A 15,434-nucleotide genomic window follows, 5' to 3' on the forward strand; every position below is an offset into this window, starting at 1 on the left:
CTTACGTCCCTAGCTGCTGCTCACGGCCGGCCGCGACAACTTTTTAATTGGCTTGAGATCAATTCTGTTACCCTTAGCAAAACAATAGTTACCTGTTCCCCCATTTTGCCCTGACTTCCGGTATATCAAATTGAATACTCAAAGACCCCTATCAGCTGTGAGCCAAATGCGAGATATTGCAAGATATTGTTATGTACCCCTGCGGACAAAAGTAAACGGAGCACGCTATTTGCTTCAACAATTTTCCACGCATTGCCTAAATGAAACTGCCAGTCGTGGTATATAGGAACCGGTAGTAGACACCAGTGCCCGTTTACTTGGACGGATATTGTTTTCTTATCTCCTGTGAAGAAGGCGTAATTTTAATTTGAACAAAAAACCGTGCCCCGTTTACTTGGGTGCACACCTGTATGTACCTGTTTATGTGAATGGTGTCTGCTTCCGATTTGTGAATAAAGGTCGTTTTTAAACTTTTTCTTATGTTTGCACCGAGTAGTATAAGCTGCCATAGAAAAAAAAAAATGGACTGCGTTTATGAAAATTGTTGTGAAACAACTGTGACAACGATCCTTTGTTTATTTGGCTCGCTTATTATACTTATGCTCAGTATCGACGAACGTCGCACCAGCCATGATCAGACAAGCGAGGGCGTGGGCTACGCAAGTGGTTCCGCCATGAAGTCCTTGACCATCTTCAAGAACACGTCGGGCTTGTCCTTGTGGACCCAGTGTCCTGCACCTTCCACTGCCACGATGCGAGCTTTGGGGAACGCCCGCCGGATGGCGCCATGCTCTGCAATCCTAAACACACACACACACAAAAAGACGAAATATTGGAAGTGTGTCGACCATGGTCGGCAGCATTTTCCACCATACTTCAATATTTGGCACCCGACCGGTTAGGGGGATAGGGTTTTAGAAGGACGACAATGCGCACGTGCAGAATGCTGCGATAAATGGGCGAGGTGTGCGGCAATTACTCTGAGCATGCGCAATCGCTCCCTTCTATTAGCACATTCCCCTATAACCGATACGCTACCCCAAAATTCCCTATTATAATTGCATGTGAAGGCGAGGTGCTGAACGAAATCAATACCACACTGATGTTTGCAAATGTAGTAAATTGAAGGCTGCACATTTTGCGGAATAATAGCGCAGTTTGATAATGATGTACCGCCTTTGCCAAAAGTAACCAGGCTGCATGTTTCGCTTCTCGCTTGTATTCTAAAACCGGCATGACATTCCAGAGGATCACAACTTGTTAATAAGTGAGAACAGGATCTCGCCTTTACTTTGCACATATTTACAGCTTCAGAAGAAGTACGAATTTACTACTACATGACTAAGAAGCGAAACCCGCAGCCTGGTTACTTTTGGCAAAGACGGTACCTTGCGTTATGATGTTATCTCCACCGTTAAATGGAGAAAGGTGGAGCCTAATACGCTGCAGTTGTGTTTATCTTTTTTTTCATATATAAATCCCCAACTGTCATATCTTTTCTTATCCAAACAACAACAAAGTTTTCTTTTTACGTTGCTCCCTCTTGATTTTTCTCAATCAGGCGCCTTTCCTGAGAACAGCAATGCATGTAATGTTTACAGCGCCATACACTAACAAGTCAAAGTATGCGTATACTCACGAAGGTCAGACATAGTGCTGTCTGTTTCTCTTTAAATGAAATTTCCCTCTTAGCCCTGTTTAGCGACGGCGGCAAAATGCCTGAGGCGCATGCATACATCCGAAGCTTACCTTGGGCCTTTCCTCACACGAATGAAAACCAGGTGTATACGTTGATGTGGCCGTGTCGATCAACGTACCGACTTAAGAAAGATCAGCGCCGTTGCAATGTAGCCAATCCATCAGAAAGATGGAGAAGCCCACTACGAGGCATCCCGTCTCAAATATCCTTCCCAAGTATACTCTGCAGCTTCTGCTGCTCGAACGCAGGATGAATGGCTCTACATGCTGGCATAGCTCATCGTGCGGCTGCTTCTCCACTTTTGACGGAGGTAATATTGCTTGATTTCCTTAGAGACATCAGATTTGCCAAGGTCAGAATGCCAAGGTCGTGGCTTCGCTCGTTAACAATGTCATAGCATGCTTTATGGCAATACACGTTGTGCAAATTTTCCTCTCGCGCAAGGCTCTGTATATCCTGCCCGTTCAGTGATTGTGGTCATTGACTTTTTCACATCTCATGTGCAAGTAAAAATTGCGAGGCATCTCTGGGTATACCTCACAATCAGCGCTTGCATCACAGTTAATTTGGATGCCGACGGATGCATGCGATAAGTCGTTACGAGCGGAGCACGTCTTGTCTGGTTGCCCGAGCCGTTCCTGCAGTAGAAGGGTATGCTACCAGCGATGGGCTTTCCTCGTTGAACTCGTCTGGCATAGAGAAGCTTTTCCTCCTTTGTTCTTTCTTTATTTTTGCTACCTCGACTGCTAACGTACCTGAATCACCTGAGCAGTCCAGCAGGCGGCTGAAAAAGACGCGGCGGTGCCGTTTGGCGTCAAATCAAATGTGTATCGTATTCTGCTCTAATAGAACTTTGCTTGCTGTCATAGAGATTCGGGGCCGCTTCGCGTTCAACTGCTCAGCTGCTTAGCTCAAGGTCGCACGTTCTAAACCTGACCGAAGTGCTGTTTGCATTCCGATGGAGCCGAAATGCAAAGTTATATCAGTTAACTTTAGAGAGGGACACTGAGGAACACACTTTTTCGTTTAATTCGTGCTCGGTACAAAACTTATTTGCTTTCTCTGGGCAGATATGAAAGACGAGTTTATTTCTGAGAAAGTTACTTCAGAAATGAATGTTCCCGAGACTGCCCTGTATGAGGCAATCGTATGAGGCAATAACCTCACATTTTCTCACACAATCTCACACAATTCACATACGAAATCACATACAAGTTGCATATAGTTGCGTAGGGTCTCATACTTTCTTGAAAACATTATCATAAATTATGTACATTATTTTATGATAAACATGTTCGCCGTATGAGACTCTATGCGATTAAATGAGATTTTATGAGGTTATTGTTGAGTGGAACTTGGTTTTTCAGTAAGGTGGATTCAAATTCATAACGTCTCATTGCCACGAATGTCCCAATGAGACGTTATGTGGCAGTGCTCAGTCGGTGTATCTGTACGTCTCGTGGAATAGTACTTTAATGAAAGGCAACAGGTATTTTCCAGTAAGTAATCGTGCATACATGCAAAGGCCCGGATTTTCTCACATGATTCATGTTTTTCGTGATCTCCCGGAGCATGTCACCCTGGTGTGCGATAAAGCTTTTGTTCCCAAGCCTTAGTTCCCACGCTCGGGCAACCAGACAAGGCAGACTCCGCTCGTAACGACTTATCGCGTGCATCCATCGGCATCCAAAGTACCACTCGACGGTTCGGGCACTCATTTTCAATATGCTATTATCTTACCCTCCAAGATCCGTTCCACGCCCTATAAAGACGGCCGACATTTGAATGTGTTTCGGAATACAAAAATGCAACTTATCGAGAATCTACAAGGTCAGTCATTTTTTGCCGGCGGAAAAAGCAAGGGCTCAGCATTCTACAGAAGGTATTCAAGTGACGTCACGGGCGCCGTTTTGTGGCTCAGAGCACAGACTCAGTCGTGCTAACCGGAACAGATAATAATGAACCAATTAGATATGTATGCAGACTTTTGCCGCGATTGATGAACCACGAAACTGCGCCAATGTGACGTAGCTGCACGCTTCTTATTCCTCAAACTTTTTCTTGTGTTAGAATAACGAGGAAGAGAGTCTAACACTGACGTTTTCAGAACACGCTGATCTAATCACGAGCACCAGAATGATAATGATAAGTAGTATTAGTAGTATGAAACATTACTTGGGAAAATGAGTTATGGTTTAAGGGCGGGGTTGTTCGGGTCCTCATTCCTGGACTCCGTTGGTTGAAGCCTCTGCCTGAGCTCTCGCAAGCAAGGCCATTTGTGCCGCAAGGCTGGAGCTGAACAGGGCCACCTCCCAAACCGCCCACGTCGGGTTTGCTTTATGAGATATGACTTGTTTTCCTTGGCAATCACATACCATATAGTAAAAGTGTACTTTCTGGCCACAAAACGTGCATTCAGCTCAGAAAGTACCCGGACTAATTGTGTGCAGTCTAGCTGGGCTATTGTAGGACGATGTTTGTAACCGCCTGAGGCGACGCTTTGTCCCTGGAGTTTCTGCAAAAGACAGAAGGCTGTAATAATATAACAGTCTATCGGTAGAGGACAAAAAAAAAAAATCTATTTGGCCCTGGTGTTTCTGCAAAAGGACCGAAGGCGGTAGGAATTATTACCTAACAATATACTAATGTAGGGTCCCTCATCGATATGATCACGTGAAGGTTACGGGGGTATATGCGGTATTATGTAACATGTACACAGAGTGGATTATCAAGTAAACTAACGCAACTTGCATAAAATAACATCGAGATTATGACCTTCGAAACTGTTTGCGCATTCCTTACACGACGGCTCGGCGACTCTGACACCCTGTTGCTGTTGAGCTCAGAGCCCTGCACTCACGTATTTCGAGACGTGCACATCATGAGTGTGGACTGAGGTTTTGAAGGTCATGCACAGAAATTTGTAGCACATTAGTGTGCGCTTCCCACCGTGTGTGCACAGCGGAGATTCGGAGCCAATCACTCACGTCACGTATGGGGACAGTTTGCCACAGATGAAGAGTGCGGTGACGTCAGATCTGCGGCCCTTGAGGTGCTCCGCGTGCACCAGCTTGGGGAGGTTCTTCCTAACAGCCTCCACGCTCACCTTCCACGTGTATTCACCGAAGGGGTTGTGCAAATTCGCCAGGATCAGCTCTCGGATGGATCGGTTCTGCATGAAGGGGTGCGAACAGCGCGAGTGACACCATAAGATCATTCTTCCTATGCCGGCAACAAGACATTTTTTTTTTTTTTTTTGGCCTCTCCATAAGCAGAGGGTGTTATTTGAGGAGTCTTCAGGAAAAATATTTACGCAACGGTTTCATATACAAGAACCATGCAGCTTCTATCGCAATTTCGCTGCCTTGATGGATTGCCTTGCTTCCATCGAAAGTACAGGTTCTAAAATATATGTAAAAAAAAAATAGCTGGTGATTTAACTTTGGTTAACCCTGGAGGGAAGCGAAAGCTTCATACATGGCTATGCTCATTGCCAAGCTTGGATTAAACACATTGTGCGTTTCTCTAAACGTAAAGCCCGTTCTTCATTGGTCTCTTCGGGCACGCCGCCTTTTCAGAGCCTCATTCCGACGTGCCTTCTTCGCGTTTCGATGCGCTACTGTATTATGATGTTCGTCCTCCTCCATCTCGAGCAGTGCTGTAACCTAGGCAGGAGCCCGGGGCTCCTATTTATACACGTATCGCCCCTCTAGTGCCCTCTACTTCCACGTCACACTGAGGTCACCTCACATGACCTCGATCTTGACAGTGGTGATGGGCCATTTGGTGGCCTACGTGACTATGCCCCGAAGTCACATGGCGAGCACAAGGTCACGTGGCATTAACATTGACGTTACATCACGTGTTCTCGACCTTGGCAGAGGTCACGGGCTACATGGCGGCCTCCGTGAATATGCCCCAAAGTCACATGACGACCATCAGGTTTAACACAAAAGTTTGAACTCTAAATCGCTCTCAAGGTGGAAACCGTGCATACTCGACGGCTTAACTACCTGGCGTAGTGAAGCTTTCGCTTCAAAAGGAGGCAGGACTGGGAAGATATAGATTATAGGCAGGATTAAAAAAATGTTCAAAACATGACCTAATAGACAATCCACCGGTGCTAGAGAATATTTGAAGTCGCATGCGAATGATTATTACCAGCAAAACGGAGAGCGCAGCCAAAAGTCATATAGGGAGGAAGCAGGTTCAGGAAGCAGGTTCAGTAATCTGGGAATCTTTTAATTCTGAGGCAACCCTGCGATGTTATATAGTACTGTTCAACACCTATTGATGGGAATAATCTAGTCTTCCGAGCACTTTTTTTCGTAAACTGTTTCCTGCGCTCGCGCTCGCAACGAGTAACTGCCGTAAAGAATACAATGAGCTCCGTTTTTGCAAATAATTGGGAGGAAACTGGAATGTCGTTAGATACTTTTTCTATATGAAAGTATTGATAAAAATGGTCTAAGCAATATGTAGCGAAATTTGCCTTCTCAAGTTTGTCCAGCGCTGACAAATAATGTCAGTCTGCTATAAAAATACTTGGCACGGTTTGGAAAATTAACAGAGAAAAAAATAAAAATCTAGGTGCCTGCCAAGTGAAGAGCTGCAGAAATATTTGTTATTACCGTGGTAATAAGCAATATATGAAACAAAAAAGTACCTGCAAAACTCTTTGCAAGAAAATGTCCAAACATTTCTTGGTACGAATAAGTCGTTCATGTCTGCAATCAGAACAGTTCTGTTTAAGTTTGTTCTCAATAAAATCTACTGTATGGCTGTGGCTCTGTAGCGGTCTTTGTCCATGTTTTATCGGCAGCAAATGACTCATTTGGTTGCTGCGAAAACTTGATTTGAAACAAAAACATTTTACGCGAATCGTGCAGAACTAAAAGCCATGGGCGCATTTTAGTTTTGGTTATTAGAACCGCGCGAAAGGACAACTGACAATTAGAAACCAACAGGACGAGCGCGGTTCGTTGTCCTTTCACCCGATTGCAATATGCATTCTAATACTCGCGTCTCTTTGTTGTAGTTTTGGTCCTTACCTTGCTTATCAAAAACTCTATTTTGAGTTAAAATAACTGCTTGTGATCAGTACGCGATAAGCTATCAGTGCAAAATAGTCCTTTTTTTTTTCAGAGCCCCTTTAACATAAACTGAGTCTGTAAGAGTGGCCTGAAAATATCACAAAGAGTGCAGGCAACTCTCAGAATTTTGCCAAAGCCAAAAGAGCTGTGGCAGAGGCAGTGACTGGGTGCTTGTACCTGGCACAATAACACGGTTACTTTATGAGGCCTTCTCTCCGCAGTGGACTTTACTAGGTTGATTTAACTGCAAAGAAACAGAGATGGCAGATCGATTTCGTGATCATGACACAAATTATACACGTACCAGTTTTATAAATATTAAATTCAGCTGCCCTGTCCAGAGAGAACCCCTGCATCGTGGTGGGCCAACCCGCGATATTGGCGGTCGACTACTGTGCTGCGCGTAGAAGGTGGTGTGAATCACAGCGGCTCCAAGCTGCCGCACTCGACAACTACATGACAGGAAGGAAGAGCGCAAATACCAGACGAAGGCAGAAAAAAACTGCACATTGACGTAGGCGCAATTAGCGCCCGCGTTGTTTGTCTATGCATACCTTCACCCTGTGTTTGCGCTGTTGTTTCCTGTTATTTTCCACCAACTCGACCACATTTTAGATGCGAACGGCAGCGCTCAGTGTGCAGGCGGTGCAATATACAAGGCTGCGGCGCTGCATCCAACCTTTACCCGCAGGATGAGCCGTGAGCCACGGCGAAAGGATTTTGGTTTATAGGGAAGCTGACATTCAAGGTTCTACAAATACGAGAACCTTCACTCACCACCTACCTTCAAACCAGCGGAAACCCACGCTGCTCAGGGACAAAAAAGAAAAAGAGTGCGAAACCAAATTAAAATACGGAAGGGGTAGGGTGGTGAATGTAAAAGTGAAATGTGCAGCCAATTCTGCTAACACGTATCTGGTTGGTTTGTGGGGTTTTAAACGTCCAAAGCGACTCATCGTATGAGAGACGCCGTAGTGGAGGACTCGGAAATTTCTACCCCTGGGGTTCTTTAACGTGCACTGACATTTCACAGCCCACAGACGCCTTGCTTTTCACCTCCATCATACTAGCACATATCCGTCGCTTGACCATCGTATGATTTCCTGTATATTCTTTTTTATTGCGATAGCAATACTGCGCCAGGTTTCGGCCCGTCGTGTCGTCTTGGGAAAGGCCACGTCTGACCTTGAAAGCCGCGAAAGAAGAAGAAGAAGAAGGAAGAAGAAGAAGAAGAGAAGAAGAAGAAGAAGAAGAAGAAGAAGAAGAAGAAGAAGAAGAAGAAGAAGAAGAAGAAGAGAAGAAGAAGAAGAAGAAAGAAGAAGAAGAAGAAGAAGAAGAAGAAGAAGAAGAAGAAGAAGAAGAAGAAGAAGAAGAAGAAGAAGAAGAAGAAGAAGAAGAAGAAGTAGAAGGAAGAAGAAGAAGAAGAAGAAGAAGAAGAAGAAGAAGAAGAAGAAGAAGAAGAGAAGAAGAAGAAGAAGAAGAAGAAGAAGGAAGAAGAAGAAGAAGAAGATTTTGCTTCCTAGAAGAAATTTTGCTTCCTAGAAGAAGAAGAAGAAGAAGAAGAAGAAGAAGAAGAAGAAGAAGAAGAGAAGAACGCTCAGGCTGCTCACTAAAGTATTTCATACCGGGGTGGGTGAAGGAAATACGCTTCATCTGGGTACCCGGTCACAGCGGTATTTTCCAGAACAAAGCGGCAGATTTTTTGGCAAAATTCAGCTCTTGATGCATCTGTTTCATGTACCATCCCTAATATCACCATTTTGGAATGTCCCGTTTCCAGCGATATCAATACCTAGCCGCTTCATGCAATGATCCTTTGCTATCTACAGCCGAATACCAGCATCTCATATACTCATGGAAAGTTCGTTCATGTAAATCACGGCAGTCCTGAGGTAACGATGACTCTCCTGAGATGCAGGATTCCTCGTCTACATCTTTATTTATGTAGATGCGAGATCAGCCCCGCAAACCTTTGGGAGGCTTGCGGTGAAATTGAAAATATTGATCACTTCCTTCTCGCTTGCCGAGGTTTTCACATCAGAGGAGGGTGCATTTAGAAACTCCAATTGCACGCTTGGATTTACGTTGTCGGTCCCCGCTTTTACTCTCCTTCGGTGCGAGTGTGAAAGGATTTGCGTTGCCTCAAATTTGTCAGTACTTACATAACTACATCACAGCTACGGACAGATTCCCTTGCTAATTGTATTCCAAATTTACAGAATTCCAAATTTTTGCTTCCTATTTTTTCTTTCAATAACTTTTGTGATCTTAAATCTTATGTTTTTGTTTAGTTGTCAATTACTTTAATACACTAATTCAGTTTTTGTAGGACATTTGGCAGTCCACACTGAACCCTGGCCAATCCCCCTTCATGGGTATGTGCCAAATGTCAAGGAAGAAGAAGAAGAAGAAGGTAGTGCTTTCGCTCCACATTCGTTTTCCTTCTCTATTCCCTAGCATTTATTTCTATTAATTTTTGCGATGTAGTTATACATCTCAAAATCTAATATCTCTGCACCCCAATTCTTGGCCGATCCCCCTGTGTGGGTATGTGCCATCACATTAGAGGAGAACAACAACAACAACATTCATTCCAGCAGCATTGAACCCTTCTCATTTATATGTGGGCTGGTAGCTTACGCTCTCGCGTCATATTCTTAAAGGATGAGCTTAAGTGTCCCCTATAATGTAGCACCTTACACCAATAGGGCGGGATAGGGGAATAATGTAGCTGGCAAAAGAAGCTTCCGCCGTTGCTATCGAAAATTTAACTAGAGTTACTAGAGTTAAATTTTAGAATTAAGAGAGGTGGGGGAGGGAGAAGGGGAGGGGAGACCTCGGGTACATATTGTGTTAATCGAAAAACAAGTTCCATGGTATCAGAGTTTTTTGTTTTGTGTATTTTCTTTTTTTTTTTTTTTGCTGCAAATGATACTTCATGACTAATGCAGGGCTTTCTGGAGGACATTGAATGCGCTGTTACCATTTACTTATGATTTTTTTAAACAATCTGGAATCAAAGGTGCAGTAAAAACTGCTTGCCGAATCTGATGTTCCTCTTCGTTTTGTCTCATTAGTACGATTACTTCGCCGCCTTCATACCACTGCCAGCGCAGTACCTTAGCGCCTGAGTAATACCTCCTCGCTTATATTTGAATGCTGGGAAGGCATTCCTTCAAACGTCATGGCGACATTTTAAACACTCAATAGCCTCGGACCAGGGTGTCATTAGCCCGGGTTTAACTCTGTTTTAAGAAATGTTTTCGCAACTCAAGATTTGCGCGCAAATGACGTGACACAGCGCTGAAATGGAGCTCTACCTCGAGGGCTGCTTGTTTGGCAAGAATGCGATCCGCTTCTCGGCGAGCGTCCTCGAAGCTCATGTCAGGAGACAGCTTCGGCAGGACAGCATCCATGGTGTCTAGCTGCAGCGGAAGCAGGTAGTTGCCCACCACGGCTGGTATCGTGGACGGACCTACGTCTACCACGACCAGCCGCTCGACAAGGGTAGGCTGCGAAGACAATGAGGCGACTACAAGATTGCCAGTCGGACCATACTTTCCAGTGAGTGCGGCATGCGGTGTAGCAGTTGCGCATTTATTTTTCCTACTCCACAATGCATTTAAAGCCTGGGTTGAGTTGAGTTGTTTTATGCTACAGGTTGGATTAGCCTTGCTTTATCTGCCGGCAATTACTCCATCGTAGCGTCGCTTATGTGTTACAAAAATCTCAATATATGTGAAATCTGCCCTACTATGCGCACAGTCACTTATAATACATATTCCACTCCAGCAGTCACCATTTATGCACACATTCACTCATAGTATAACATAGTACACTCCAGAAGTCACTATCCATGCACACATTAACTCCCAGCAAAACACAGTACATTCCGGCTGCCACCATCTATCACACATTCACTCACAGTATAACACAGTCCGCTCCAGAAGTCACCATCTACGCACACATTCAGTCACAGTAGAACGCTGTCCATTCCAGCTGTCACCATCAAGTGTCAATATCACTGTCCTGCAGAAATTGTAAAAGAAGGCATCAAGCTTCCCTTCTGCATGTCTGGTTTCCACACGGGTAGACAATGCCCTGAAGTGCACTGTGAAGGGCTCCTGTTTTCTTGAAGGAAGCGAGCATCGCACACCTTTCCGCGTTGTACTCTGGATAACATATAATATAATGTTCTATATCCTCGCACGCACTACATATAGAACATAGCGGAGACGACGCCATGCCCGTCTTATGCATCCAGGCAGGACTACGGGCAGAGTCCGCGCGAGTTTGATTTAGTAGAGTGGCCTGATGTCTTCTCAGACCGTTGGTTACACATGGCTTGTGGGACGCAACGGCCGAGAGTGTTGCTATTGAGGTGGCTTTACGGAAGCTAGGGTCTTGTCCGGCTCAACCTGTTGTCATTTTAACAGGTTCAAAATCTGCCCTTCAAAGGTTAGAGTGCAGGTTTCCTACTGATGCCTTGTCTATAAGCTCTCTACGCTTGGTGCAGAGTCTGCACAGCAGAGGTTTTACTTTACATTTTCAATGGGTACTCTCACACATAGGTGTCACAGGCAACGAAGTGGCAGACTGTCTCGCCCATAAAGCACTGTCAGATGCTTCCTCACAAAAAGTCCCTCAAATAAAAAAGACTCTTCAGAGAGACGGTACTCAACCATTTCCAAAGCCTGTTCCCCGACGTTTCTCATCCGCAGCTTTGGAAGATAAATTTGAAATACTGTCCCCATCTTCGGTCCCTCAAAACAAAGCACGAAGTATGTACAGTCGTGATCAAAAGTAATACAACACGCAGCCAGTGGCAGAGCTTGGCAGAAATGAAGTTACTATATAGACTTTACATAGTAACCCTAAGGAAAACTGCGTCTAAATGTCATCTGAACGCCAGCTAGCGACACCGAGACATGCATGTCGATAAAGTAGAGCCCCGCCACGATTGTCTCGATCCAGGATAGCATGTTGCTAGATGGCGTTGAAATGCAGTTTTCCCCGAGGGCACAACCCTACTGCAAGCGCTGGGCTTAGCCATCTATGACGGTGACACTCCGCACGCTGCGGTGGCGGCAACAAAAAGCCGACTTCGCCAGTGGGGGAAGGGGGGGGGGAGGTCGTCAAGGCAGCGCAAGCCGAAGCCGAACTCGGTGACTCCAGCGAAGGCACCCCCCGCCTGTGTTTAAGTTGTTTTTGTGTTGCTGTGTGTGCTATGACTTATGACATGTAAACGGCCAGGGTGCACATCGTGCGCCCTCTCCCCCCCCCCCCCCTGATGCAAAGGGATCGCCACATAGTATTCATCATCATCATCATCACCCTAAAGTTACTATATAGGCTTTGCCATAGTTTCGCGAAGGTGCCGTATAAGCAACCATTTGTGCAGCGAAGCCATACGTCGTCTTTGCAGGAGTCGAGCAGCCAGACTGGAAAGCAGTCGAGAAGTGATTACTTTGGCTTTCCTAATCGAAATATATCATCGTCGCCACATCTGACACACAGCGCGTCACTCCGACTCCCAACATTGTATAAAGCTTTTCACCACCACCACCGTACTGACGGCGGATGATGCAATGCAGCAGGAGTGCTCGTCGAGTTGGCTTCACGATGCTACACGTTTGCTTGGCGGCGAAAACAAATTCGAGGACACTTTGGAGACTAAAGTGATGAAAGGCGAAAGCCTGAGTGCTGCATTCTGCTACGCGACTGTTGCGCTTGTAGCGATGAATGCTGCTATGAGTAAAGCGAGCGACTACTCTTTCACATTTGCGAGGGCATTTAATTATTCAGTGAATTCTGCTTGGCTGCAACGAGATCGCGCTTGTATCTTCGCAGTTGTTCTACGTTTACTGTTGTGTGGTTGATTGTACAGGGTGCGCGGCATTAATTCATAATTAATTGTTTACGCAACTGACACTGATTAGTAATTATTAATAAATAGTAATTAATTAGTAATTTGTATTCAATATTTAACTACTTAATTATTAGTTAGTAATTGATCATTGATTGAAATATGGCCATGTATGGCACGCATTCGCGCATACTGTGGTGGTGCTCTGTGATTGGTCGATACCTCCATGACGTCATCCCGTCTCGACCAATCAGAGCCGCCGCAAAAGCGTAACACTTTTGCTGAAGAACAACGATGAGGCAATAAAGGCTTTCGCCTTAAAACGCGGAACTCCTTTACCTGGGGAATTGGCGTCCGGCTGCGCGGCGTAACATGTAGGCTCCCTAGTTTTGCCGCAGTTGCGTGTTGCATACCACTTTTGCTCACGACTGTACATTTAGGAGGTTTTAATTGCACTTTTGTTCCACTAGTGGATACACTAAGCTGATTCTGCAGCACAAAACTGAACGTTGCGCGCCCCAGACGAGGAGCTATATCTCGACATCATCATCATGATACGTGCTGTGCGCGAAGAAAGCTAAGCATCCTGTCTGCCAATCAAAAATATTTGTCTCATTGACCTATTCATTTATATTTCGGATTGCGAAACTTTCTCTACCCACGATACATTAGAGGTGCGGGCGGAGTCTGACTTTGGACTCCATTTTACCATTATGTCCCCTATATTTAAATAACGCAAATTGAGCAGTAATGTTGCTTCCTCCATGCCCTTTACGGCTACAGTGTACAGAGCCAGCGCTGAAGTAGCCGCTAGGTACAGACAGCGGTCAGCTGTGAGCTTAGCGATGTAACTTTCTGATAGGTAGCCCATGCCGAAGAAAGGAAGTGGTTATACTGACCTTATATAAGGCGAGCTGCATGGCCGTCCTTCCGCCCATGCTGTGGCCGATGAAGGTCGCCCTGGGCGCCTTCTGGTCGCGCATGAACTGCTCCACATCGGCGGCCATGAGAGCATAGTCCATATCGCCGGTGCGCGGGCTTTTGCCGTGATTGCGCGCATCAACCGCGTATACCTGCGAGGGTGCAATGGCAAAAAAAAAAAAAAAAAAACGTTGGCAATCATTTTTGTTGTTTTACAGTGATAAAGGACATCGTTACACCTGCAATACTCGAACGTTTGAGTCGTGTATGGATGCTTTTTTTTTTTTCGCTCGTATATATGGGGAAAATCTCGAAGTCTTTTCCTACATCCCATTTTCTAGTATATTTTTCCTCCCTCTTTCTTTTTATGGGTGAGACCTCACCTTAGAAGGAATAGTATATTTTGTAGCAGTGGTATAATCAAATTACATGAGCGAAATTTGGCACAAAAATTGTGCGGATCTAGTAGTCCCAAGAAACCCGATAATTTGCAAAAAAAAAAAAAATATCGCGACAGATTTATTTATTTCTTGCATACTTTCCCTTCCTACCAAAAAATGCCTCGTAACATAGCGATGGAATCAGCAGAGCGCAATGGAGCAGTTATGGGTTAGGCTATAATAACAGAAGAGTTGACTGACGGGCTAGTTGGTTTTAAGCCATTGTAATTAAATCATTTAGCGCAAAACACACACCAGACTAAAGAAATACACGGGAGGAAACACGGGCGCATATATTGTCCTTTATTTCTCTTTCATTTGAGCGGTGTTTTACGCTAAATGATATAATTGCAATGACTAATAACAGATGGACAACAAAAACCCGAAATCAGCCATTTTAATGCACACAAACAAAGGAAAAGTTTTGCATAAACTGCCTCTTGATAAAGTCTTATAATTCCTGTTTCATTTCTTAACTTGAAATATGCCACTACAAGTTTCAGTATTGCTACGAGCCACCTCTGAGGGAAAAGAAAGCACGCGTTCAAGAGATTTCGTTTTATTTTAGCAAATTCTGAACTTTTTGCTAGTACAACTAATGCGCATTACTTGTTCCAAGTTTAAGTGTTGTAGCTTTGATTATACCATTGCTGCAGAATCTTTCGTAAATACGCCTTGTAACGTCTTCTCTTACCATTCCGAGCTCCGCGTCGGCGTCATAGCTAGAAGACGACAAGAAGGGAAGACAAGAAAAGGGAATTTAGGGAATATCCGGTAGTTATGATTAGAGGATTTACTTAGGGAAAAATTAGCCGAATAGGTCGCCTGAGTAGTGGATATGATTAGATAAATATGCAGCGGTAAATCGGCCGTATTAATTAAAGAAGTCAAAAAGGTCAGCACAGGGGAAAAAAGATTTTCAAAAATAGGGTGCTATGGACGCCAGGATACCGCGCAGCACACACAACTGCTGCGCTGGCCAGAATGTCAATGGAAAAGATTAATATAATTGTAGGCGGCTTCTCTTACTGAATGTCCTTCGACAATGAGCCCTTTTTACGTCCTCCGGTTTCTTCGGTGAACATACCGCTTTTCCTTTAGTTTTCAAATGAAAATTATTTATTTTTTAAAAGTGTACGACCCAGGCAGTCTGCTTCTGAGTCACATCATGCGGATATCACTTTAATGCATTTTCAGTGTTACGTATCTCTTGATGGTAAGATTTTTCGTCCTACACCCTCCAATGGGAAAGACCTCAATAAAGCTAGATAAGTGCCACTATGCGGCTCAGAAGCAGACCCCCTGGGCTCTAGTCTTGACAAAGGCTATACAATTACAACTGCATGTGGAGAACGAATGCTGAAATTCAAGCATGACCAGCATCAGGAGAAGAACTCAAATGAGGGAGGATAAGC

At 44.6% G+C, this 15,434-nt stretch overlaps 1 protein-coding gene across 1 annotated transcript in view; it reads right to left on the minus strand.

Annotated features, from left to right (window-relative positions):
* Nucleotides 1-614: 614 nt before the first annotated feature.
* LOC146196714 (sn-1-specific diacylglycerol lipase ABHD11-like) overlaps nucleotides 615-15,434 on the minus strand; it is a 24,117-nt gene continuing 9,297 nt past the window's right edge. The window contains exons 5-8 of the mRNA XM_084597062.1: nucleotides 13,558-13,731; nucleotides 10,113-10,304; nucleotides 4,687-4,871; nucleotides 615-800 (exon numbers count right to left, since the gene is read on the minus strand). Of these exons, the coding sequence (XP_084453188.1) occupies nucleotides 656-800; nucleotides 4,687-4,871; nucleotides 10,113-10,304; nucleotides 13,558-13,731 (696 nt within the window). The 3' untranslated portion in view covers nucleotides 615-655. The remainder of the gene's footprint in view (nucleotides 801-4,686; nucleotides 4,872-10,112; nucleotides 10,305-13,557; nucleotides 13,732-15,434) is intronic.

This window comes from Amblyomma maculatum, chromosome 3 (assembly GCF_055883805.1).
Source record: "Amblyomma maculatum isolate TAMU_Amacu chromosome 3, ASM5588380v1, whole genome shotgun sequence".
NCBI lineage: Eukaryota > Metazoa > Arthropoda > Arachnida > Ixodida > Ixodidae > Amblyomma > Amblyomma maculatum.